The sequence below is a fragment of the Pelodiscus sinensis genome, chromosome 14 (genome assembly GCF_052426305.1).
Source record: "Pelodiscus sinensis isolate ZL-2025 chromosome 14, ASM5242630v1, whole genome shotgun sequence".
NCBI classification, from domain to species: domain Eukaryota; kingdom Metazoa; phylum Chordata; order Testudines; family Trionychidae; genus Pelodiscus; species Pelodiscus sinensis.
The window spans coordinates 22,086,108-22,113,866 of NC_143065.1; the positions used below are offsets into that span (position 1 = coordinate 22,086,108).

A 27,759-nucleotide genomic window follows, 5' to 3' on the forward strand; every position below is an offset into this window, starting at 1 on the left:
AAACCGCATTCTATGACGAATACTGCCTATTCCGAAATTGCTATTTCGAAATAAGGTGTGTGTAGATACTCCACTGCTGCTATTTCGAACTAGCCTCTCTGTAGGACCATTCTAAGTTATTCCTCCCCACTACCTCCTGGGGCTCTAAATCGAGATAGCAAATCTACATTAGGGAAGACTGCCTTGGACTAATTTTGAGGCTTCCCTGCAGTGTAGACATACTATTTTGAAATAAGCTATTTTGGAAGAACTATTCCAGAATTGCTTATTTCGAAATAGCTGTGCAGTGTAGATGTACTCTAAGTGACTATCACATTAACTTATAAATATTGAAAACATGTTAATAAAGGCAGGCCATTTTGATTCCCACCCCAGTCAATATATGCTGCTTCAAATCCTGGAAAGGAGCTGCAAAGAATTAGGGGAAATTCCCATAGCATCAGCATAGGGCCGATATATGTAACCTATTCTGCCCTTGGACTGCAGAGTTTCTGGGCTGTGATGCTGACCACAGGCAGTTGGGGAGAGGCAGGATGGGGAATTGCTCAAACTTATGTCAGGGGCTGTTCTGGCCCTGACAGCAGCCCAGAATCCAAATGGCACAAAGATGGTTTGGCCCCTTTCCTCTTTGTCCCAGATGTTTGAAATGTGTAAAATGATTTTAAAGATTTGTTCTGTTGGTGTGTAGATGTGCCTACCATTAAAGGTAATGAGAACCAGCTGTTAATGGAATTGCATACCTGCACTGAAAAGATAACTGCTCATATTCTGTAAACTGTTGTCACTTTATGTGAACAGTTATGTGGTTAGATGTACTCTTTTAAAATAAACTCTGTTCTGGGAAGGTCTATGCTTATAAACTTTAACATTTTAAAAATATTCACTATGCTTTAGCCTGCAAGCCTGTAACATTCAACACCTGATTAACTTCACAAAATATTGCTAGAAAAGCTAGTTTTGTGGTTAAGAATTTAATTCTCAAACAAATTTTTAATCTTTTTTTCATAACCATATGGTCAGTACAACAGAGAATTTGCTTGCATTGTTGCCAGGATGATACAAATAAGCCTAGCAATAGGTTGTCCTACATTATATTCACCAGTAAGAAGCACAGTCACCTCTTCCCTCTCTCTCTCAAATATGAAAAATAAACTTTCGCAATTACATTTACTATGATGGCACATACCTTATATGGGTTTTCTTCAAATGTGGCTACAGAAAAATGAAACCATATTTATAGAAATTCTGTCTCAGACCCCAGCATATGCTGTGGTATAGTCAATAAACCTTGTCCGGTTGTGGCTGCCTCATGAGGTTATTCTGCAGGTCAAGTGTTGCTTCTGTATTTCAGTGTGCAGATGGCTGAGGTATGTGTGTTTGCGCCTTTCTACCTCCTCACTGCTGATTTCTGGTAACTGCAAGAAAATCTAATTCCATTTATTTCTGATTAAAATAAGGAAATGAAATTATGGAATCAACAGAAGTCCACCTGCTACAAATCACGTGTAGCCCTCTAGGACTGTGCTAAGGGAATTTGTGCCTAGGTGAGCAAATGAACTGAACTCCATGTAAGAGCAACAGTCATGAAATATTTACTATATAAAGTGATATAAATTTACACGGAACTTCAGGGAACGTGCATTCTATATGTTCTGTGAATCCAAATTTATCTCATTTAGGTCACACCGAATGACATGACAGCATTGTAAAGGGGGGAGAAGAAGGAAGGAAGAGGGATTTCCTGAAGAAGTAGGTTTGAGATGGCATCTGAAGGAGGGGGAAAGAACGCTTGGATGAGGACAAGGCAACAGCTGCAACTCACCTACATGTGATTTTCTCCCCTTGTTATTTAATAATATATTGATATGTCAGTCATTAATTTCAGGTATCATCCTTTTAAGAAGGACTTGGTGGTTAGCAATATCCACCAAAGTTCCAGGATTTTACCATTACATTTTGGAGTAAGTTAGGTGTCTGAGGGTTGAGAGTAGCTCCAGCAGTCAGTTGTTGATCTGCTGGTGTTTATTATCCTTCAGATCAATGTACCTTCTGCTGTTCTCTGGGATTGGGAGGAGGAGAAATGAGAGAGAAATTACTTTAGATTTAACCTATAAAATACCCCCAATTCAAACCAAATTACATTCGTGTTTATCCAACAAGCTCTGGAAAACCCCAGAAATAGTTACTTGTATCTAACAGCTTGTCTACACAGAGTAGCAATTTGGACAACAGGGGTGTGACTTCTAAAGCACACTACAGTATTGTGCATTAATTGGTCTGTGTAGACCTGCTGGTGTGCAATAAAGGTTGCCTTGTGCATTTAAATATAGTGCTGTTAAACAGTATTACATTAAAGCACACTAGGGAACATTACAAAGAAATTACTCATTACAGGATATACTGCTGAAATGAGTAATGAATACATATAAATCATACTATATACAAAGAAAAAACTATGAGTTTTTGGACATCTACATAAAATTCAAATGGCTAAAACTAAATCCTGACAAATGAAGTTAATAAACCCTGGAAAACAGAAGCCCTTTGAATTTCATTTCTACTGGAACTTCCAACAGAGAAGCTCAGTGTTCTACACACAATAACTAAGTTTCACACAACCCTGCGTGGAATAAACATTCACCTCTGAAGTGTAACACAATGGTAGGTACAGTGCACAAGCTATGTAAGCTACAGTTTAGGGCCTCAGAATTTGAGGTGCCTCTATATACACTAAAAACTAGAATTTTTAGTTGCATCCTGCCTATGTACTGGTAGAAATACAACAATAAAATGTTATTATTTCTATTTTCATTGTCCTTTCTGTTAGACTAATACACATTTTTGGTAATGCTTTGGACCTCTTAAACTTGGCATAGCTTAGGGCCTCAGCATGTCTTAATCCAGCTCTGGGTACTTGACAGCTTGCTGCAATGCAACACATGAAAGAGGTGGAGAAAACTGCATCAGCTCGGAACTATAGCGTATTTTATGTTGTTATATGAAACATCATTGAAACTAAGTGTAGCAGACACCAAGTGATTGAAATCAGCTCCCCATATCTTCTTGATGCAAAGGAAGGAAGAATGACTGTACTGTGTGGAAGGACTTTATCAGTTATGAGAGGCAGTATTGCTGATCACACATTATCTATGTTGCATAGTAACTGTGCATGAATAACATGGGAGACCAAGGCAGAATGAGGCTGAAGCTAGATTGTGTGAGAAGCATATTTGAGGTCTAACTAACTCAGGGAAACCAACCAAACTCCATAACTTAGAATGTGAAGTTCCCACTGGATAGAGAGCAGTGAGCACTTGGATGGGGAAAAAGTTGTGGCCTGCAAACACTGTAAATTCCCAGGATTAAAGGGGTAAGTAGAACATCATCTTGTAGATCCCAATTTATGTCCAGGAAGGGCCGTCACCTCTGTACTAGAGTGAGCCACACTAGGTATGTGGGTTACATCCCAGGTTCAAATCTGCCTGGCGGTTACACTAGCTGAAATTCTATGGCTTGTGTTATGCAGAAGAATGAACTAGATAATCACTGTGACTTTAAAAATCTATAAAGACTAAACTAGGCCCACTGACTTCATGGAGATTGCTCACTTCCTTAAAATGAAACCTTTGTAGTTTCCTTAAACAAAAGGAAAAACTATGTAGCACTTTAAAGACTAACAAGATGGTTTAACAGGTGATGAACTTTTGTGGGTCTGGCCCATGAAAGCTCATCACTTTAAAGACTAACAAGATAGTTTAATAAGTGCTACATAGTCTGATCTTGCTGAAACAAAAGGAAAAACTAACATGGCTACCTCTCTATTACTATTCAACATTGTAGTTTCCTGGCATTTTTCACCTGTGATCCAATAGATGCACCTCAGGAGAAACACCTGCCCCCTGGTTTTCCCCCTGCTTACACTGTGCCTTCAACTCTAGGTCACAGAGCAGCTTCCACAGGCTTCCAGGGAAAAGCAGAACTATGTTGCATTGACTACACTTTACTCCCTATCTCTGTAACTTTTCATTACACTTTGCTAAACCCTTCTGTGCTTTCCAGCAGAGGGGTGAACAAAGCCTTTTACCATAATCCAAGTAGTGGGGAACACTGTTTAGTGAGTGCAGCACTGAAGCAATGAGGAGTAGCTTTATGCAATAGGTCAACTGCTTTTCTCAGTGTTTATGAAAACTGTTTGTTTGTTTTTGTAAATATCTTGCCAGACTCTTCCTGACCAGGCACTATGACCAGTCCCAGTTTGCTGATTTAGATTTCTTACAGAGAGGCAAAAAAAGCTTGATAATTAAAAAAACAAAACAAAACAACCAACCAACCCACCATCCAGGTATTCACCCAGATGAAGTGCAGGTTTTATGTCCACATCAATTCCACAAATGATCACTGTGTCATTTCAAAAAGCAGTTGTTAACATTGCATCTACAGTTTCAATGCTGCATAAGCTCCATAATTCTTGTCTTGAAGAACTTTTCCCTTAGATATTTTAACATTATTATTTGTAGCACTACTTTTCTGTTTCTAAATAAATCAGTTTACAAAAGTAACTTGGTTAGAATGGCTTTTAACTCAAATTTTCATGAAGATAAAAATACAAAATAGATATAATGCTCACACACAAATGTATATGCAGATCATATAATGTGATAAATTATTTGCAGACAATGATTTGATAAGCAATCCAAATTAAATAATACAACTGGACAGCTCCAAATAAATTATGCATGCCATTAGAGTCCTATTTATAATAATGAATCCTTGTAAAAGCTGATACTGTTTACTAAGTACATATTTCTTTCCCAGAGTAGAGTTTATATACATTTATCAATTTTTAATACGTTAAGCTCTTTGTGCCCGAAGTGATAGGGGAAAATCCTAATTAATTGAAGTCAATTACAGAACTCGCACTTACTTCAACTGGTCCAAGCATTTTGTTCTCCATATATACAGGCAGTCCCCAGGTTACATGGATCCGACTTGCATCGGATCCCTACTTACAAACGGGGTGAGGCAACCCCGCACTAGCTGCTTCCCCCCAGCAGACCAGGGAGACGCGAAGCTGTGGTAGATGCTCCCAATTTTGAATAAGCTGTGCAATTGATATAGCTCAATTTGCGTAGCTTATTTCGAATTAAGCCCTGCTGTATAGATGCACCCATGATGACTGTCTCTTTCATACTGTGGCTGTGTTGTATTCTAAGAATTATTTGCTAAAATTTGGGGGGGTGGGAAGGAAGGTTCCATAGGATGATCATATTTTATGGAGTAAAAATGATTAGGCTATAGTCAAAATCATGAAGTTGGACAGGGTTTGTATTGCTTTTAAATTTGGGATGTAATCAAGATGTATAACTTCTCCCCCTTAATAAACTAGGTTATACAGTGTGCCTGTTGAAAAGAATAAAGACATGCCTAGTACTTCTAACGTGGAGACAAGTCTCTCCAGACACTAAAGTTAAATATATTTATCTTAAAATAGGCTGAGTACAAAGCAGGGATGGATGAGACAGAGAATGTGGTTGACGCCAAGTCTCGGATGGCTGGATATTCTAGCATGGAGATGATGACTTTTCAAGTACAACGGTCATTTATCCTACATTATAGCACACAAGGAGCTTTTGGCAGATGACATCCAAATAGGAAGTTACCATCATGACACAGTATGTTTATAAACATGGAAAAAGGACTTCTGCTCCTCCTGTACACTCAGCTTTAATTGGCTATTGAAGGAAACGAGACTCTTGGAATATAGAGATTAGACTCCAGTTGGCCAGGTGCACCAAGAGACTTTTCTGTCTCTTAAGCATCTGGGCAAGGGGCTGTTATAATACAGAGGTTGCACTCTCTGAATGTAAGGTGAGGGGCAAACTAGCACTGCTGGAGTTATTTCAATTTACATGGGTGCTGGTTTGTATTTACATTGCAGAAGGTGCTGGGAATTCTAGTAACAGACCAGGACCCTCCTGTGCTAGGCACTGTACAAATACAATAAAAAGACAGGACTGTGTAGCACTTTAAAGACTAACAAGATGGTTTAATAGGTGATGAGCTTTCGTGGGCCAGACCCACTTCCTCAGATCAAATATTATATTTGATCTGAGGAAGTGGGTCTGGCCCATGAAAGCTCATCACCTATTAAACCATCTTGTTAGTCTTTAAAGTGCTACACAGTCCTGTTTTTTGTTTCAGCTGCACCAGACTAACATGGCTACATTTCTACCAATAAAAAAACAGTCCTTGCCCAAAATGATTACAATCTAAGTGTCTGACAGAAGCCTGGGTGCTGCTGCCCTATACACCAGCTAAGACTGATGCTGAAGGGAGTGCATGCTGAACATCTAAGCAGTGTACATGCAACTTCTGAGAGTAAAATTCTAGTTCCACTGAAGTCAATGACAAAACTCCCATTGGCTTCAATAGAGCTAGGATGTCATCCTGAATGTGCATCTCCTGGCTATCCTGGAGGCATTCTGCCACCACACTCTGTAGGGCAGGCAGAATGCCATTGGTCAGTGCCATGGAGTGCTGTGCTGACAAATTCCTCCCACGTCCCCCTTTTCTCGGGTGGTGAAATAAGCAAACTCTAGATTTCTGTGCCTGCCGTAGTGACTGACAATATAACTATCAAACACCCACATACACATATATACTGAAGTGTACATATGGAATAGTAGGCGAAAAAGGCCAAAAAATCCAACAACACAGTGCTTTCTCAGAGAAGCATATGTGGATCCAAACAAATAAGGAACAACTAGTAAAAGAATTCCTTTAGACAGAAGGTTTGGGGGGAGCATTATAGTGCTTTTCTTTTGAAGAATTACACACTACGGCTACGTCTACACTGGCCCCTTTTCCGGAAGGGGCATGTTAATTTCAGCGATCGCAATAGGGAAATCCGCGGGGGATTTAAATATCCCCCGCGGCATTTAAATAAAAATGTCCGCCGCTTTTTTCCGGCTTTTAGAAAAGCCGGAAAAGAGCGTCTACACTGGCCCCGATCCTCCGGAAAAAGCGCCCTTTTCCGGAGGATCTTATTCCTTTGAAATAGGAATAAGATCCTCCGGAAAAGGGCGCTTTTCCAGAGGATCGGGGCCAGTGTAGACGCTCTTTTCCGGCTTTTCTAAAAGCCAGAAAAAAGCGGCGGACATTTTTATTTAAATGCCGCGGGGGATATTTAAATCCCCCGTGGATTTCCCTATTGCGATCTCTGAAATTAACATGCCCCTTCCGAAGAAGGGGCCAGTGTAGACGTAGCCTACTTGTTTAATTCTGCAGCCCTGCATGACCAGGGATACTAGATTTTTATTTTTTTTTGTACAAGCAGGAAAGACAGCACTGGTGAAACGAAGGTTTACTACAGTACTTAGTATCAACTGCTGAAAATGAGGCTGTAAGAGGAAGAGGGTTTAGGGCAATCTATAACCTCTTTTTTTTAAAAGTAAACTCTTAATATCCACAAATTGTTGGTAGGAGCTTTCTTAAAGCAGCTTGTCTGTAGTGCTGACTTGCCTTTGTAACGCAAAACAATGAATAAGATATGATCATTTAGAAGAAATTATATATTTTAGTAGCACATGATCTTGCACTTAAAACACATGGGAGGGCACTACCATAATGCATGAGGCTTGGGCAGCTGTAAAGCCTGATTTTTGTCTATTAACTTGTGAAGATACTAAATAAATGATAAAATATGCAACAAGACATCACTTGCAGACCTAACTTGTCGTAAAACTACACTGGACAAAAGTAAAAAAATAATCTATAAGAAACAAGCCTATACTGTTAGGGTATGTCTACACTACCCCGCTAGTTCGAACTAGCGGGGTAATGTATGCATACCGAACGAGCAAATGAAGCCCGGGATTTGAATTTCCCAGGCTTTATTTGCATAAGCCGGCCGGCGCCATTTCTAAATGCCGGCTTGTTCGAACCCCGTGCCACGCGGCTACACGCGGCACGGGCTAGCTAGTTCGAACTAGCTAGCCATTCCGAACTAACTAGCTAGCCCGTGCCGCGTGTAGCCGCGCGGCATGGGGTTCGAACAAGCCGGCATTTAAAAATGGCGCCGGCCAGCTTATGCAAATAAAGCCCGGGAAATTCAAATCCCGGGCTTCATTTGCACGTTCGGTATGCATACATTACCCCGCTAGTTCGAACTAGCGGGGTAGTGTAGACATACCCTTAGGAACTTCATCAGCTGGGACCTCTTTATAGTAGAGTTCCATACTGTCACACATCACTATAGTATTGGAATGTCTTCCATGTAAAATCAATAGCAAAGTCTCTAAGCACATGCCTACACTAGGAAATTATTTTAAAATAACTTATTTCAAAATAATAACTCCTGAAATAACTATTTTGAAATAGCATGTTCACACTACAGGGAAGCCTTGAGATTAGTCTGAGTCAGGCTCCATTAATGTGGACATGCTACCTCGACTTAAAGTCCCAGGAAGTAATTACTTTGACTCTGGGAAATAGTTATTTTGAAATAGCAGTAGTGGAGCATCCACATAACTGCTATTTTGAAATAAGCGTTATTCCTCATGGAAAGCAGGGTTTTATTATTTTGAAATAACCAACCCCTTATTTCAAAATAACGGGCTTGGTAGTGTGGACGCTCCACTTGTTATTTTGAAATAAGGGCTAAGGGACTTCATGGAGTCTCTGGCACTTTTCCTGTTACAGGAATTGTAACTCAGCATGGGCTAGGTTATTTTTGGAGGAGAGATGGTTATTGGAAAGGGCTTGGTAATAAACAGGGTGTTAGGGCTGTGAAGTGTCAATTACTGTAGAAAGACATTCCCAAAGGAGAAGGCTTTGCAATGTTTCCTAATAGATCTTTTTCATCTCTGATTACTCTAATCACAAAATAAGCCAGACAGCAACAAACATTATAGGCATGAATTTGATCTCACTTACATAGTTTTGCTAGTGTAACTACACTGACTGAATGGAGCCACTCCTGATTTACACCAGTGTAAGTCAGACGAATCGGGCCCTTCCAATGACTAGAATCAGAAAGCATATATCTGCTTTCATATGTGAGAGGCTTTTCATTGTGAGATGCTGCAGCAGATAGCTTTATTGATGTTAGGATTGCCAACTAGAAACTGTATGAAGTTAAAACCTGAATATATGTCTGGGGGCGAGGGACCTTTCTATTCTACTATTCTTCCCTTTAGAGTGAAATTGGAAGACAATATGTTAGTAGGTAGATTCCACTGCAAAATAATGTAAAATCCAGCACTACAGTCTTTATTCACTTCCTGTGCTGGACATCCTTCAGTTACTGGACATGTTAACAATTACTCATTTATTTTTCCCGCTGCTTAGGGATGTGGGTCGGTTGGGGATGACAGAAGAAAATGTTTTTCCATCAGTGGTTTTCAGTCTTACCTAACAACTATGTAAGATCAGCCACCAGAAAGCAGCTGTTTTATGTTTTTGTGACAGTTACAAGTAAAGACACTCTAAAAATAAAAGTCTAAGGATTTTGCATGTCTGAGCTTGAGGGGGGAAGTCTTCCTTTCCAGATACTTGGGATGTTAGCAAACGCTTATTTTTATAAATGTGAATTTTTCAGCGGTTATAGATTTACATGCAGGAGGGCAGGCGGGAGCACTGGCTTCCCCCATCTCCTGCCCCGGCTGCCTCTGATACAGAGGCAGCAGCACAGCAGAGGGGGCAGGCAGATCTATGGGATCTGGTATGTGCAGGGAGCTGGCTTGAAAGCCGGCTTCCTGTATGTACAGTCCCCTGCCTGCACCCCTCAGCCACACACACTGTCCAAAGCCAGCTCCCCCAGAGCACTGGCTCCTGCCTGCCCACCCTGCTACCTTTCATACAGAGGCAGCCACACGGGGGGAGGGAGTGTTGGTGGCTCTGTGAGAACCGGTATGCATAGGGAGCTGGCTTGAAAGCTGGCTTCCCACATGTACCGGCTTCTGCCTGCCCCCCTCAGCCCTGCGGCTGTTTCTCTCTCTATGGGAGGCAGCGGGGGGGAAAGGAAGGGGGGGAGAAACATGTGTGGGGAGCTGGCTCCCCCATCTTGCTGCCTCTGATACAGAGGCAGCAAGGGGGTGTGCACATGTAGTCATTAGGATTAACTCATGAGTCCAGGCTTACTGATTAATCATGTAAATGACGACACGCTAACATCCCCACCAAATACTTGGTCAAATACTTGAAAAGAAAAAAATGTGGCCCCTGGATGAAAAGCACAATGGACCAGATTTGTCCCCAGGCAAGTTCTGCTAAATTCAATGGTGTCTCACCATGGATGAATTTTACCCACTAGGCCAAATTACACTATTATATCAAAACCAGCTTGACTTCAACTGAATAAGTGTAACAGGGAACAGAATTTGGCTGACTGCCTTCTGTTCTAGTTAGTGTCTTAGCTCTTCAGGCAACTAAAGGTGAGTATTTGCTTTTGCTGTCTCTGAAGTGGTAGTGGACAGAAAGCTGTAAAGGGCATCTCTGGTGACTTCTCTGTCTGACCTAGTACATCACCTGTTGGAGCCTGCTAACCCGCTGCTGCTGCCCTGGTTGGGGCTTTAGGGACAAAGACAAATGCAAAGTATTTCACTTAGGGAAATGTGCAACTACAAACTGGAGAATGGCTAGGAATGGTTGAAATGGTTGAAAAGGACCTGGTGGGTGACAGATGGTTGAAAAGATGGTGACTAGTATGGTTGAAAAGGACCTGGTGGGTGACAGATCACAAAGTGAATATGAATTGTCAATGGGAGGCACCTGTGAAAAAGGACTGTATTAACAGGAACTTTATCGGTCGTACACGTGAAGCACTCAAGCCTCTGTTAGAATACTGTGTCCAATTCCATTTAGGAAAGAAGTGGGTAAACTGGATGGAGTCCAGAAGCCAGCCTCAGCACTGACAGGAGTTTTAGAAAACTAAGAGGAAAGGTTAGAAAACAAACAAACAAACAAACAAACAAACAAACAAACACAACAAAAACCTGGGCATGTTTAGTCTTGAGAGAGAGAAAAAGTCTGAGGAGGAACCCAATGAGGATCCTTAACATGTTTGAAGACTTATGAAGAGAAAAGTAACCAGTTGTTCTCTGCTGAGGACAGGAGAATCTTAATCTGCAGCAGAGACGATTTAGGTGAGATGTTGGGGGAAACTTTCTAACGCTCAGGGTAGACACACCCTGGAACAGGTTTCCAGGGGAGGCGGAGGCAGAGGCATCCCCAGCCTGGGAGGTTTATAAGAGCAGGTTGGACAAACACCTGTCAGGGAGGGTCTGAGTTTAGTTTTCCTGCGAGGGTAGGGTGAGGGGCTTGATGATCTTTGGGCTCCTCCAGCCGGACCTGTCTAGGATTCCATCATCCCCTGGCTCATCAAATCCATGTGGGGAGCCAGCAACTTCTTGCTGCATGTGGAATGTCCCCGCCTGCAGCAAGGGGCAGGGGCCGGCTTGTTGCCCAGGGAAGGCGATTGCTCCAGGACCCTCCCCAGCTCCCAGAGCACACAGAGCCCTGTAACCCCCGCGCCAGCTCTCCCTGCTCCACGGCCCCCGCCGCTCTGGAAGTCGCTGTAAAACAACCGTGTGAAGTGACAGGATCCGCCCCCGCCCGCCCGAGCCTGGGGCTGGGGCCGAGGCCGGTCCCAGCAGCGCAGCGGGTCCCGCCCGCCCTACCTGCCGGCGCCAGCAGCTCCCCTTCGCTCAGCTCGCCCGAGTCCGAGTCCATGGTGCCGCCGCCGCCGCGCGGAGAAGTGCAGCCGGCAGCTGGGCAGAGCGCAGTGAGCCAGGCGCGCGGGCGGCTCCGCTCCTGTCTCCTCCCCGCCCGGGCTGGATCAGCGCCGCCACAGGCAGCCGCCTCGCTCCGCGCCATTGGCTGCCAGGCAGGCGCGGGGCGGGCGGGGGAGGCTCCGCGCTCGCCCTAAACTTGTTACAGGGGTTGATCTAATCACCCGCCGCGGCGCCCCGGCTCGGTGCCTTTTGCTGGGCGGCGGTGCAGGGCTCAGGGGGCTCTGCCCAAGGGGCGCTCAGAGCCTGGCTCCACGAGCTGCCCCTTCAGCGATGGCTCTTCCTAGTGCCTGGAGCCCCGTTCACCCCCCCGGACAGTGTCGTGCTCGGCGCTGTACAAACACAAAGCAAACCACTGCAGGTGCCCCCTAGAGCTGCTCTCGGGCCATTCTGTATCGTCTGGTCAGGACCCTGTCAATGGGGGAAATGTGACGCTGATTTTCGCCTTTTGGTTTCTCTCCCTTTCCCAGCACCCTTTCTCCCCCTTGACGGGTATTTGTGTCTCCCCTTTGAATTCCCTACCCTGTGTCAGTGGCCAGTTCACAAGCTCTGCCTGTACTAGCTACTCACAAACTTCGCAATGAAAGAGTTAAAAGAGTTAATGCTGGCATATGTATCATTGGGCATCTGAGCTGACATGAGAAAGAGAGCAATAAGGGAAGAGGAGAATTCACTCCCCTTGTGCCATCCCCCTTCATGCGTTTGCAGAGAGAGACCCCAGAGTAGTGCTGTGAAGAACACAGCATGCAAAGTTGTCCGAAGTGGCATGAACATAAGAACTTCCATAGTGGGCCAGACCAAAGGTCCATCTAGCCTACTATCCTGTCTTCTGACAGTGGCCAATGCCAGATACCCCAGAGGGAATGAACAGAACAGGTAATCAAGTGATCCTTCTCCTGTTACCCATTCCCAGCTTCTGACAATCTGCCCTGTGCAGCAGAACCACAGCAGCTCAAAGTGGAGTTAGAATTTGCCCCATTATCCATAGAAAGGCCCACTGGCCCCTCTTGCTTCATATCAGGTGTGGCCAGAGTACAACCCTGACACAGACTTCAAATTGTGGGAGCCTGGCCCAAGCAGATGGGAGCCTAGTTTCTGGACAGGACACACCTCTGTATGAAAGATGAGGGTGACTGTAAGTGGTGCCATTTATATTTTGTGTATCAGGAACAATTTAAGTTGAGAAGTTGTCCAAATGATCTTTAGTGGATAAAGTTTGGACCTACAGCCTTACCTTAAGAAGACCTTTGTGAGATTTCACAGATTGCCCTGTCAATTCCATGATAATGATAACAAAGCCAGACTTTAACATGCAATTGTTTGCTTTTAAGTCTGTAATGATTACTACAAACAATACTGTGAAAACTCTGAGATTTGAATGATATGTATCTATATCTAAGAAACCCCCTAAATTTAAAGTAGGAATCTGCTGTCTCTCACTATAGTATTGATAGTCTATTGTAAAGGGACAATTCAGACATATTACACAGAGTAGAGAGCACAGGTGGGAGAGGCAGTGCACACGGTGTTATGGAAAAAGCCTCCTGGCAATAAAAAGTCCCCAGAATAGAATCAGAGAATTGCTGCAGGTAATGGCAGACATCACATTCAAAACAAATCTGAGAGCTCCAAGGTCCCAACTCCCTATCTTTTTTAACCAGTACAATCCCAATGAGTATAAAAATGATTGTTCCACTAAAAGAGCAATCTAATTCCAGAGGCCAAAGGAGTGTGGCTGTCCACTAGATGTGGATTTGAGTTTAATCTATATTCTCAGTCTTTACGTCACATGTATCAACTTTTGAAAAGGGTTTAATCCCTAGTATACAAATGTTATTACACTGTAGACAAATCTTGACTTTTCAACGGCAACCACTGTACTAGGCAGGGTGTACCAAAAGTTTAATATTCAGCCCATTGCAATCATATTCCAACCACCAACATCTTAGGTGCAGCATATTCCCCTTCCAGAAAAAAAATAAATGCTTTTGTTTTTTCAGGTTGGGTTTTTCTTTAGGAAGGAGCTATACTATATTCACATCTGCTTGTGGGAGAGCTTTGGAGATCCACATTCCATTATCACATAGTCAGTGTTCAGCCAGTACCCATAAATGCTACAAATTCAGAAGTCTTTTATATTAGATGTTCAGTTGCCAATAGACAACATTCTTTTTCACGATCCTTTAAAGAGGAAGAAGACTTGGCTTGGGATAGTAAAACTAAAAACTGAACCCGACTCATTTTAATTCTTGTCTGCCTTTTTATCCTTGAATGACCAGACCAATAGATAATTCAGTGGAAATGAAATAACTTAATCAATATTCTGTTGTGTCAGAGGTGAGAAATATACACTGTGTAGTCTCATTGCTGTAGTGTAATTATTTTCCATTCCACAGTAAATTCTCTTCCAGGATCATTTTCCTACTTTATTGCTGCTAACTATACAGCAGTCACTGAAGTTTTCAGCTGAAATAGAATGAGCATATTGTTTCATTTCAAAACATATGGTTAAAATTCATTTTTTCCTTTAAATGTTTGTTAGCCAACAGAGTCCAGCACTTGTCTTAACATGTGACCTGGAAAATTCCATATGCTTAGAGCTCAGAACTTCATAGTTTCCACTCATTACAACAGTGTGCATAGACAAACCAAAGCCAATTAATAACAATCTGTGCCATATCTATGTAACTTAAATAATACTCAACATAGCGAAAACAGCTTCTGTTTGATTTTCTTTTGATTTATTACATGTACTATACATTGTTCTTTATTCAGCTACATAGTTCACTGTTTTGATCTCAGTACCATAACATGCATTTCCTATATTACAATACATGCATGGTTCTGAGGTTGCATAATGGCTGTACCAGATACTGGCACAATACTTTTAAAGGCCCAAATCCACAGATAGATTTCCACATCTTCATATGACTCTCCTATTCATGTGATTCTCAGTTGGAATCCTTTACTGTCTACTTATTGTACCTGAGTGCTGGAGATCTGTTTGTGGGAGAGCTCTGGAGATCTACATTTCATTATCACATAATCAGTGTTCAGCCACTATGCAAGTTACACTCATGCGTGAGCACACTTGGGCCAGGTCTACACCAGGGGGCAATGTCGAACTAAGGTACGCAACTCGAGCTAGTTGAATAGAGTTGCTGAAGTCGACATACCTTAGATTCAGTTACTGCGACGTCTCCACTGCAGGAGGTCAATGGGAGAATTTCTCCTGTCGACTCCTTAAGCTTCTTAATCCAGTGGAGTACCAGAATTGATGGAAATGTGATCAGCGGTCAATTTAGCAGGTGTTTACTAGACCTGCTAAATCAATCCCCACAGTGCCGATCTCCGGGTAAGAGTAAATAAGGCCAGTTACAGTGCAACAATTGCTATCTTAAGTACTTATTTGTATGTGAGTGTATCATAATCTTTAATGTGTTTGTATTCATAGGTGCTGAGTCCATGGGTGCTCTGGAGCTAGAGCACCCATGGGGGAAAATTAACCAGTGCTCAGCACCTACAAGCAACCAAGCTCCCCCTCTGCCCTCTCAAGTAGTACTTCCCACCTCCCCACAGCTACTTGGGAACAAATCCACACCGAAACACCTTCTGACCCCCGACCAGGATTGTTCTATCTGCTTCCCAAGATCCATAAACCTGGGCACCCCGGATGTCCCATCATCTCTGGTATTGGCATGCTCACTACTGGTCTATCCAGTTATGTAGACTCTCTTCTCAAACCCTTCGCAACCAACACCCCCAGCTATCTCTGAGACACTACTGACTTCCTAAGGAAACTACAAAACATCGATAACCTCCCCAATAACACCATCCTTGCCACCATGGATGTAGAAGCTCTATATACCAACATCCCACATGAAGACAGATTACAAGAAATTAGAAACACTATCCCAGAGGACACTACTGCCAACCTGATAGCAGACCTATGTAACTTTGTTCTCACCCACAGTTATTTCCAGTTTGAGAACAACTTTTACCTCCAGATCAGCGGCACAGCCATGGGTACACGCATGGCCCCACAGTATGCTCACATCTTTATGGCTGACCTAGAACAATGGTTCCTCAACTTCCGTCCCCTTTCACTCCTTCTCTACCTACGGTACATTGATGACATCTTTATGATCTGTACTCATGGCCAAGAAACACTGGAGATATTCCACAGAGATTTCAACAACCTACACCCCACCATCAGCCTCAGCCTGGACCATTCTACACGAGAGATCCACTTCCTGGACACCACAGTACAAATCAACAATGGAAAATTAGACACCACTCTCTACAGAAAACCCACCGACTCATACAGTTACCTACATGCTTCCAGCTCCCATCCAGAACACACCACACGATCCATCGTCTATAGCCAAGCCCTTCGATACAACCGCATCTGCTCTAATCCCACTGACAGAGACCAGAAACTTCAGGATCTCTACCAAGCATTTATAAACCTCAACTACCCACCCGGAGAAATAAAAAAGCAAATTGAAAGAGCCAGACGAATACCTAGAAACCATCTACTTCAAGACAGACCCAAGAAAAACAACAATAGAACACCACTTGTCATCACCTACAACCCCCAACTTAAACCTGTCCAACACATTATCAATAAACTACAGCCTATACTGGAACAGGATACCATACTCCAAGAGACTCTAAGGGTATGTCTACACTAGAAAGTTAGTTCGAACTAACGGACGTTAGTTCGAACTAACTTTCCTATGCGCTACACTAGCGCTTCGCTAGTTCGAATTTGAATCGAACTAGCGGAGCGCTTAGTTCGAACTAGGTAAACCTCATTTTACGAGGACTAACGCCTAGTTCGAACTAGCTAGTTCGAACTAAGGGCTGTGTAGCCCTTTAGTTCGAACTAGTGGGAGGCTAGCCCTCCCCAGGTTTCCCTGGTGGCCACTCTGGCCAACACCAGGGAAACTCTATGCCCCCCTCCCGGCCCCGGACCCCTTAAAGGGGCACGGGCTGGCTACGGTGCCCGTGCCAGGTGCAAGCCTGCCAGCACCCAGCCAGCAGACCCTGCACCTGGCACGGCACAGAGCCACCCACCCGATGCCCCCCAGCCCACCCCCTCTTGCCGGGACCAGGCTGGCGGCTCCCGGGAGCTTGCCCTGGACCGCAAGAGGCGGGCACCTTCCTGGGCTAGTGCGGACATCGTGGACCTCGTCCACGATCTCCGCACTAGGCACAGGAAAGTGGCCGGCTAGGGCAGGAGAGCTGCCAGCCTGGCCACCCAGGACCAGGTGTGCATGAAAATCAAGGGGGTCCACTGAGACCCCCGACACTGAGCCCTGAGCTTACAATGGCCGTCCTGGGTCAGACCAAAGGTCCATCTAGCCCAGTAGCCTGTCTGCCGACAGCGGCCAACCCTAGGGACCCTGGAGGGGATGGACCGAAGACAATGACCAAGCCATTTGTCTCGTGCCATCCCTCTCCAGCCTTCCACAAACTTTGGGCAGGGACACCACTCCTACCCTCTGGCTAATAGGACTCCATGGACCCAACCTCCATGACTTGATCTCACTTCCCTTTCAACTCTGTTCTAGTTGTAGCCTTCACAGCCTCCTGCAGCAAGGAGTTCCACAGGTTAACTATTTGCTTTGTCAACAACAACAACTTTCTCTTACTAGTTTCAAGCCTGCTACCCAGTCCTTTCCTTTGGTGTCCTCTAGTCCTTCTTTATGGGAACTCAGGAAGAACTTTTCTGAATGCACCCTCTCCACCCAACCCCTGCTTTTAGAGACCTCTATCCTGTCCCCCCTCCGTCTCCTCTTTTCTAAGCTGAACAGTCCCAGTCTCTGTAGCCTCTCTTCATCTGGGACCTGTTCCCAACCCCTGATCATGTTAGTTGCCCTCCCCTCTCCCAGCCTTTCTCTTCCCCTCTCCCACCTCCTTTTCCCAGTCTCCCCCAGTTTTGTTCAATAAAGACAGAGTCAATGTTGGAAGAAACGTTATCTTTATTTTGTACATCAATAAGAAGGGGGGCTAGGGAAGGGCAAGTGGAAGGAGGTGAGGGAGGAATGGGGTACGAGCCCCCGATGGGGAGGACTGGGCTGGCTCTGCGGGCTTCTGGGGGTGGAAGCTCTCCTGCAGCCCCCCAATTACTCCCTCTCCCCAGATGGCAGCCTGCGGCAAGTGCAGCCGGGCTGATGGCCGAGTGGTGTGATGTGCCCAGTGTGGGCACTCAGGGCACTCCAAGCCAGAACTTCTTTGCAAGCGGGGCACCCCTTAGAACTGTGTGTCCGGGGTGGGGGTCGGGACCCTTTAAGCGCAGCCCTCGGCTAGCCTGAGACAGTATCTCCATGCTCTAAGTCCTCCTTTTATGCCCTGCCGGCACTGCTTCCGGCCATCATTAAGCCCTGTTCAGAGTCCACTCAATGTGGACTTACTAGTTCGAACTAGCAAAACGCTAGTTCGAACTAGTTTTTAGTTCTAGATGCGTTAGTTCGAACTAGCTTAGTTCGAATTAACTAATTCGAACTAAGTTAGTTCGAACTAGCGCTGTAGTGTAGACGTACCCTAAGAGACAGACCCAGAGTCTCCTATAGACAACCACCTAACCTCAAGATGATTCTTACCAACAACCACAGGACATACCACACTAATACCAACCCTGGTACCTTCCCTTGCAACAAACCCCGTTGCCAGCTTTGTCCACATATTCATTCTGTTGATACCATTATTGGACCTAACCTAGGGTATGTCTACACTACAAAGTTAGTTCGAACTAACGGACGTTAGTTCGAACTAACTTTCCTAGGCGCTACACTAGCGCTCTGTTAGTTCGAACTTAATTCGAACTAACGGAGCGCTTAGTTCGAACTAGGTAAACCTCATTTTACGAGGACTAACGCCTAGTTCGAACTAGCTAGTTCGAACTAAGGGCTGTGTAGCCCTTTAGTTCGAACTAGTGGGAGGCTAGCCCTTCCCAGGTTCCCCCTGGTGGCCTCTCTGGGCACAACCAGGAAAACTCTTCTCCTCTCCCCCAGCCCCGGGCCCTTAAAGGGGTAGACTCTGGCCAGACGGCACTAGAGTCAGCCAGCCCTGCCAGGAGTCTCTGCCCCGAACCAGTGGCCCCACCATGAGCCAGGCGGCCAGTGCGAGTGACACGTCCCCTGCCCAGTCCCCCAGCACCCAGGGGCCAGCCAGGGGCTGTAGACGGCGCGCGGCCTCCTGGACTAGTGCGGAGGTCATGGACCTCATTGAGGTTTGGGGGCAGGCCCCCAACGTCCATGATCTCCGCACTAGGAGGAGGAATGCGGCCGTCTATGGGCGCATAGCGGCCGCCATGGCCACCAGGGGACACAGGCGCACCCAGGAGCAGGTGCGCATTAAAATTAAAAAGCTGCGCCAGGCGTACGCCAGGGCCACAAGAGGCGGCGCCACTGCAGGGGCTGCCACCTGCCCCTACTTCACTGCCCTCCACCAAGTCTTGGGGGGCAGGGCGGTCCGTGCCAGCCCGGGGGACATCGAGCCGGGACCAGAGGGCCCTGAGCTGGGCACACCAGAAGGGTCACCGCCAGCAGCGTCGTCCAGGGAGACCGTACCAGGTAAGTAGTTTGAATTAAGTAGTTCGGGGGGGGGGGGGGAGGTGGGAGGGAGACCAGAGACCGCGCGCGTGGGCCATGTCTTCCACGGATCACGCAGACACCTGTGCACGTGCGAGCACGTGCCATGCCACCCTTGGGCAGGTGGCTCCAGCTGCGTGACACCCAGGGGCCATTGCCCAATAGTCACATGCTTGTGCAAAGAGACGTGACATGCTCCCGACCCCGGGGCAGGACCCAGCAGGATGATTTCCCTTCACATGTCCCCTCTACACGGAGGCAGGGGATATCTCCCCTTCCCCCCCGCCGCCCCGGCCACACTATACATGGCACAGGGACATGGGTGCGGTCTTGGGGCAGCTCCCAGTCCCGGGGAGAGCCAGACATCCTGACCATGGCCTCTGTACAAGCACAGCGGCTGTGACGGTGCAGGACATGGTCACCCTCACGTTGCGGAGTTGGGGAGGGGGCTGGGCATCATCCTCTGCGTCCCCAGGGAGAACTGACCCCTTCTCTTCTTTCTCTACAGCTGCACCAGCTGCTTGTGCAGGGCGCACCACCCCGCCCGGGACATGCTACCGCACCCGCAGCCTGCTCCGGACCGCCAGCACGGAGCAGGAATACTGGGACCAGCACCTTGGGGCCCTGCAAGCCGTGCACCGCACACTACGGTCGTGGATGCGGGAAGACCTGCAGGTCCGCCACGAGCTGCTGTCTGAGCTCTGAGGGCTGAGCACCAACCTGCAGCTCCTGCTGCAGAGCATGGTGCCCCGTGCTGATCCTGCACCAGCTGTCCCCCCAACTGCTGTCCCTCCTCCCACTCCTGCTCCCCTTCCCACCTCTCCCTCCTCAACCCCCACAACCTCTTCCTCAATGTCCACACCCCCCACCTCAACCTCCGCACCCTCCACCCCATCCCCCCGGGGACGCCGAGGCCCCCTCCCTCGCCGTACTGGGAGGCGGTCGGCCCGGTGAGACCCCCACCCCTGATCCTTCAGTTTCCCCACCCCCTCCTTTCCCTTGCTTCCCCCTTTCAGCTCCCTCCTCCCAGTTTTCCCCCTCCCCTCTCCCAGCCTCTCTGTTCCCCTCTCCCACCTCCTTTTCCCAGTTTCCCCGAGTTTTGTTAAATAAACAGAGTTTCTATTTTTGAACACACGTGTCCTTTATTTTGTACATCAATAAGAAGGGGGGCTAGGGAAGGGTAAGTGGAAGGAGGTGAGGGAGGAATGGGGCACGAGCCCCCGATGGGGAGGACTGGGCTGGCTCTGTGGGCTTCTGGGGGTGGAAGCTCTCCTGCAGCCCCCCGATTGCCCCCTCTCCCCAGATGGCAGCCTGCGGCAAGTGCAGCCGGTCTGATGGCCGAGTGCTGTGATGTGCCCAGTGTGCGTACTTCGGGCACTCCAAGCCAGGACTGGTTTGTAAGCGGGGAACCCCTGAGAACTGTCTGTCCAGGGTTGGGGTCGGGACCCTTTAAGCGCAGCCCTCGGCTAGCCTGAGACAGCATCTCCACGCTCTACGTCCTCCTCTGATGCCCTGCCGGCACTGCTTCTGGCCATCCTTAAGCCCTGTTCAGAGTCCACTCAATGTGGACTTGCTAGTTCGAATTAGCAAAACGCTAATTCGAACTAGTTTTTAGTTCTAGACGCGTTAGTTCGAATTAGCTTAGTTCGAATTAACTAATTCGAACTAAGTTAGTTCGAACTAGCGCTGTAGTGTAGACGTACCCCAAGTGAGTTATAAGATCAAGAACACATATTCCTGCGCATCCAGAAATATAATTTATGCTATCATGTGCCGAAAGTGTCCGTCTGCTATGTACATTGGACAAACATCTCAGACACTTCGCCAAAGGATTAATGCCCACAAAACAGATATCAGACAAGATCACAAAGAAAAAACAGTTTCTTGCCATTTTAACCAGAAAGGACATTGTCTCAACGACTTGATTACCTGCATCCTGCTTCAAAGACCTTTTACATCTGCACTTGTAAGGGAATCCTCTTAACTGTCATTCATGTTAAAATTTGACACTCTCTGAGAAGGAATGAACAAACACTCAAACTATCTTACCCATTACCAAGATAGCTTCCCCAATTATCACCTCTAATACCATTAGCTCACAGACATCCCACACTCCCCACCTCTAATATCATCAATTGACAGACACTTACCTTCCTTACTTCCCCCCCCCCCCGCATCCCCCTCCTGTTCTGAAATGTGATTTGTCCTTTTCATATGTGTTCATTTTTTTTAATTGTATCCTTTGGTATATATGGTTGTGACTATTTTCTTCCACTATTTGATCTGAGGAAGTGGGTCTGGTCCATGAAAGCTCATCATCTAATAAACCATCTTGTTAGTCTTTAAAGTGCTACATTGTCCTGCATTTTGCTTCCCACCTCCTGGCAGCCCCGCTGATCTACTCCTCCCTCTCTCTTCCAGAACTTCCTGCCACTGCAAAACAGCTATTTCATGGCAATCAGAGGCTGCAGAAAGGAGGGGGAGGAGTGAGGATACAGCACACTTGGGGGGAGGTGCACAAGGTGGGGACTGGGGTGGAATCAAGCACTCCTATCCCAGCTAGAGCAGAAGTCATTGCCTACTTTTGTCTTTATGGCACCTCTGTGAGGAAGGAGAGTACTAGCATCCCTATTTTACACATGGGAAACCAAGTAATTTGTCCAAAATCAGACAGGAAGTCTCTGGTAGAGCATGCGATTGAACCTGGATCTTCTGCATCCCACACTAACATCCTAATCACTGGAAAAGTCTTGCTTTTGGAGCTCAAAATGGAGTGTGCCAATGAATGGACAATCAGAGACACATGATAAGGAAAATGGAGAAGTGGTGGAAGATCTGTGAGTTGTTAATATACAGGTCATAGTTGAAGCTGTGGTCTCCCGGGACAGTTGCAAAGAGAGAACAACACCTGCAATGGAGAGTAGGCGGGGACGTCAGGTAAGGAATGGCCAGAAAGGGAGGAAAAGAACCACTGTAGCCCAAAGCTTTTGAAGTCTTGGGCAGAGTCTCAGAGGTCTGGGTGACAGGAATGACTGATGTGTCAAAGATGTGACAAATAAATCAAGAAGAATATGGGTACGTCTACACTAGCTCATTAGTTCGAGCTAGGTAGGGTAATTAGGGCAAGCAGAGTTGCAAATGAAGCCCGGGATTTAAATATCCCAGGCTTCATTTGCATGTTCCCGGGCGCCGCCATTTTTAAATCCCCCTTAGTCCGAACTCCGTGGCTGTGACTACCCGTGGCACGGAGTAGGTAGTTCGAATTAAAGATCCTAATTCAAACTACCGTTACTCCTCAGGATATTTAATTCGAACTACCTACTCCATGCCGCGTGTAGCCACGGGCACGGAGTTCAGACTAAGGGGGGTTCCTTTGCAACTCTGCTTGCCCAACTCTGCCCAAATTACCCTACCTAGCTCAAACTAATGAGCTAGTGTAGACGTAACCTATAAATGAGAGAGCTTGAGGCTTCACTAGGAAGTTGTGGTGACTTTGGTTAGGGCACTTTCCATGGTGTCACTGGAGCAAAAACTAGATGGGAGTTGGTCAAAGAGAAATTTGGTAGAGAGTCACTGATAACCTGTCCACAAATTACTGAGGCAATTACACCAATTTCCTTTGCCTCTTTTCTTTTTCTCCATTCACAACTCTTATACTCTTAATAATTTCCTTCCATCCTAGGCCCATATTTTCTGTGTAATATTGGACTTTTTCCTTTTTGCTCATATAAGGGTCTTGCTAAGATATGTCACTACTTCACCTTTTTCCACTGGTATCCTGGCTCTTCATATGTCAGATTCAAGCTAATTCTCCACTTCTTCCAGGTCCTACCAATCCAGCCCTCTCTTACATCCTTGCTCTCATTTCTCTGTATGCTTATTCTCTCCCATTCCACTCTTCCCAATCCTCCCTCCTAATTTCACCCTTTTATCCCATTTTCCTACTCTCAGATTCATACATTCTGTCATGCTGCCTCTATGTCTGTGCCAGTCTCCAGCTTTCTCTCCCTTCCTTAACATTCATCCGTGAATTCCCCTCTCTAGGAAATCTCTCTGCCTCCCCTGTGGTGTGGCACTTTTGTTTAATTTGTCTGATTTAGATTGTAAAATCTTTGGGGCATGAATGCAATTCTCTGTTAATACTGGCTGTGTAAATGTAAGGGCCTACATTTATTTGTTATGAAAATGATCATGATAAATAAACATTATTTAATTAGGAGCCTCCCCATAATGGGCTGCTTCTGATGCTGTTTATACTTTGTCTTCATTTTGTGAAATTTTGTCTTGTTACTTCCAAATGCCATTGTTACCCACCACATATTTAACTGCCATCTAAAACATATTTCCTGAGAATGGTAGCTTCTTTTAACCACTTTTGGATTTCCTTTAATTTTTTTGCCATAAAGCCATTGTGCAGTCTATTTTGAATGTCAGTGTAAATGGGTGTATTTCAGGAAAGATGAGCATGCACGCTGGCAGACTCAGTGACTGACATTAAGCTTTAGTCATTATTCTATCAACAGCTTTGCCATACCATTAATTGTCAAACTACCAGCTTCTTACTGATATCCAGATACTAATTAGCCTTTAAAAATTCTTTAGTACATTTAACTTATATTGCCGCACATGTAACTTTATAGTAAAAGAAGAAAGGAATGTTCTACTTACTTAGAATTCTCTGCATAGTCACCTGCATTGTTTAAACACTTCTCATATGCCAATATGCTTTCAAAAAAATTTTTTTTTTGGCTTCTGATCTAGGCAGAATATATCTGACAAATTCTGCATATATAAATGTGCAGAAGTGTTTTCTGCCTGCATTTACTTAGGTAGCATGAGGCACCCTATAGTATCAGTTCAGAATTCCTAGTATCCCATCAGTGTTTTGTTAATCAGTAAATTTACTGGACTGAATACCACCTGAGTATCTATTGAGTTGATGTTAACATAAAGAACTGTGGAGGCAATGGTTGCAGTAGGCAAGCTTTTATTAGACCCAAGGTAGGCTTTGGAGTTCAGTTCTACTGAGAATCAAGTTTAGGACAAAGGTTTGGCAGCGTTGATGTGACACAGATGAGATTTGGGCTTCCATTTGCAAGCTCAACTATCTTGTCAGCTTTTCAATACCCTGAATTTTGTTATTTCTCAGAAGATGTAAATATAGGCCCTTACATTTACACAGCCAGTATTAACAGAGAGATGATGACAGTAAACACTGGATCTCTCCATTGCTGTATTTTGTCAGATTTCAATAGAGGTTGACTTTCCCCCTTATTTTTTAACATAGCCTGGCATGGGACAGGGGGAGGGGGAGGTGTAGCAGAACTTTAATAGTAGAAAAAGCTAATTCTGCTTTGTGCTGCATGATGACAGCACTAACTGAGCAAGAGGGATCAGAGAGTGTCCTCCTCACTTGAGCCATCCTGACCTATCCAAGTAGGATGCTTTATGTCCCTCCCATGTTGCTTCCATTGTTTCTCTGTACTTCACTTTCTCCTTGCTGTTTCCTGTTTGGGAATAGGATTTTGCTCATAAGGTAACATTTTCCATTTCAGACAGTCATTCAAACTGCCTATGCACTTACTAATCTTTATGCTATTTTAGAAATGTGTGACAAAGGGTTGTTTTTTTATTCTTTGTTTGGTTTTTGTTTTGTAAAGAAATGGAAACTTGTATATTCTAGTGAGTCAGAGATGTTGATTTGTCTTGTGGTTATAAGAAAGTCCATCTTGGAAGTGGTCCATGCATATTGTTGTGCAGAGGCAAAGTCTCATGTTCCAAACAACAGGAGAAATGAGATTTATTTAGCAACAAAGATATCGACTCAAAATAAAAGGCCTACTTTCCAAAACAGGAAACATAACCCAATGCTATAAATCGCTCTATATATTTTACAATGCATCTGTCTGCAAGTCCATTTATTCAAGAACTCTTCCTAAGCCATTAGAGCTAGGACCACCACATTTAATATGCACTTTCCTATTCTTCTATCTTAAAGCAAGGTCATGGTTTGATTGTGCCAGGAGAACTGAAAGCCCCAGGAAAAGGACAGTTTTCTATAACATGCAAGAGGGAGGGGATGCTGCTATAAGGGATGCAATATGAAAGTGGCCGTGGGTACAGTGAGACTGGAGGGAGAGCTATTCTGCAGCGTATCCACTGGGGGAAGCCATATTGCCAAGGGAGTGACCAGCAGGGTTGGGGCGCCGCCATTTTGCCTGCTACCAGAAAAGGTAAGTGGGGCCCCCCTGCCCCGGAGACAGTCCCTGTTGCCCCCATAGTCAGGGAATGGCCATAGGGGCAGGAAAGAGCCCCACCCCACCACACCCCAGGAGGCAACAGATGGAGGAGACAGAGAGACCCCCCCGCCCTGGGAGGAGTCAGGGAATGGACATGGAGAAGGGAGAGAGGCCCCTCCACCCCAGGAGGGGCTGAATGGGAAGGAGGCCCTCTTGGGCCAGGCTGAGGATGGCGATAGCCCCTGCTGGCTTCTGGGGACAAGCCAGTGAGTGGGGTGTGCAGTCCCCGCTGCCCTGGGTTGTCTGCAGGGAATAGCCAGTGGCTACCTCCACCCCCTTCCCTGAACTCCTGCACCCCCAACTCCTTGTGCAGAGCCCCTCTTCATTACCCCACCCTCAATCTTGCACCCTTCCCTGCCCCTGGTCTCCTACCCTAAGCTCTCCACATCCCCAAAGCCCTTCACTGATGCCTGTCCCCTCCCCATCATCAGCCCTCTGCCCTGAATGACTCTGGTAGCACATGGTAAGTCTTTTAGTATATTTATAAAATCCTGCCCTGAAATCAATGTTAGTTGTCGATAGCTTTGTGCTTGTTAGGATTTTGCTCATTACCTAGGCATGAACTGGCAGATACTAAAGGCTATGTCTAGACTGCAGGCTTCTTTCAGAAGAACCTTTTTTCGGAAGAGATCTTCCGATCTCTGGTGGTGGTGGGATCTATGGTACAGGGGCTGGCACTGGGGACACTGAGGGCGGGAGGCTGGCACTGGGAGAGTTGGGTGCATGGGATTCTGGGGTCAGTGGCTGGCACTGGTGGGTAGTGGAGGGTTGGGGCACTCTAGGGGTGACGGCCGGCACTGGGGCAGGGGCTTTTTGTGTACATGAAACATTTTATTTGCGTATTCATTATTTGCAAAATGAATATGAAAACAATATGCAACAATGAATATACAAACACAGACTATTTGCACATTTATAATACAAATAATGAATATGCAAATAAAATGTTGCCAGTCCGCCAGAAGTTTGTGAATGGGTTTGCCAGTCTGCAGTACAGAAATGGTTGAGATCCACTGCATAGCGAACGAATGGGAGTGCCCTTGTAAGGTGGTTAGCAAAACTACTGAACAGGGCCTTGGTTCTGGACGCTGTTCCTTATGGCTGGGCTCCTATGCCTACACTGAACAGAGAGCAGGATTGAGGTCTAAGTCAATTCCATGTCTAATTTCATTCCCTTGAATGAATGGGAGTTGTCCCTGAGTAAAGACCAAGTTCTGTGTTCTGACACAGCTTCCGGACTTTGGAATCTATTTTTGAAGCAGCATTTTTTCACTTAGGCTATGTCTACACTATAAAGTTAGTTCGAACTAACAGACGCCCCGTCCCACACCCCCCGTCCCTCCACAACCATTCCCCACCAATGCCCCCAGACCCGCAGTGTTGCGAGACAGGAGAGGCAGCCGGACCACCACCCCTGAGCTTTCCTTTCCCTTCCTCCCTTCCCTCCCCTTCCAGCTCCCTCGTCCCAGGTTGCCCCCTCCCCTCTCCCATCCTCCTTCCTTCCTCCCCCCACCCCAGTTATGTTAAATAAAAAGATGTTTTTGTTTGAAAAACAGGTGTCTTTATTTGACAGTAGGTAGGGAGGGGAAAGTGGAAGGGGGTAGGGTGGAAGAAGGCCCCAGTGGGGCATGCAGGGAGAGGTCAGTCCTCCTCCTCCACCAGGAAGCTCTCCCGCAGGGCTTCCTGGATCCGGACGGCCCTCCGCTGGGCTTCCCGGACGGCGGCGGTGCGGGGCTGACCGTAGTGGCCAGCCATGCAGTCAGCCTCAGCCATCCAGGCTGGCAGGAAAAGCCTTCCCCTTTCTCTCACATAAATTGTGGAGCACACAACATGCTGCCACCACAGGAGGGATGTTGTGTTCTGCCAGGTCGAGACGGGTGAGGAGGCATCGAAAGTGGGCTTTCAGTCGCCCGAAGGCCCCCTCCACCACGATGCGGGCCCTGGTCAGCCTGGCATTGAAGGCCTGGCAGGAGGGATTGAGGTGCCCCGTGTAGGGCTTCATCAGCCACGGCTGCAGTGGGTAGGCGGCATCCCCCACCAGGCACATGGGCATGTCCACGTCCCCGACCCTGA

General features: G+C 46.1%; 1 protein-coding gene across 1 annotated transcript in view; it reads right to left on the minus strand.

The window, feature by feature from the left end:
* TIPE3 (TNF alpha induced protein 8 like 3) overlaps window positions 1-11,855 on the minus strand; it is a 60,505-nt gene extending 48,650 nt beyond the window's left edge. The window contains exon 1 of the mRNA XM_075897241.2: window positions 11,679-11,855. Coding sequence (XP_075753356.1) covers window positions 11,679-11,730 — 52 coding nt within the window. The 5' untranslated portion in view covers window positions 11,731-11,855. The remainder of the gene's footprint in view (window positions 1-11,678) is intronic.
* Between the last annotated feature and the right edge of the window lie 15,904 nt (window positions 11,856-27,759).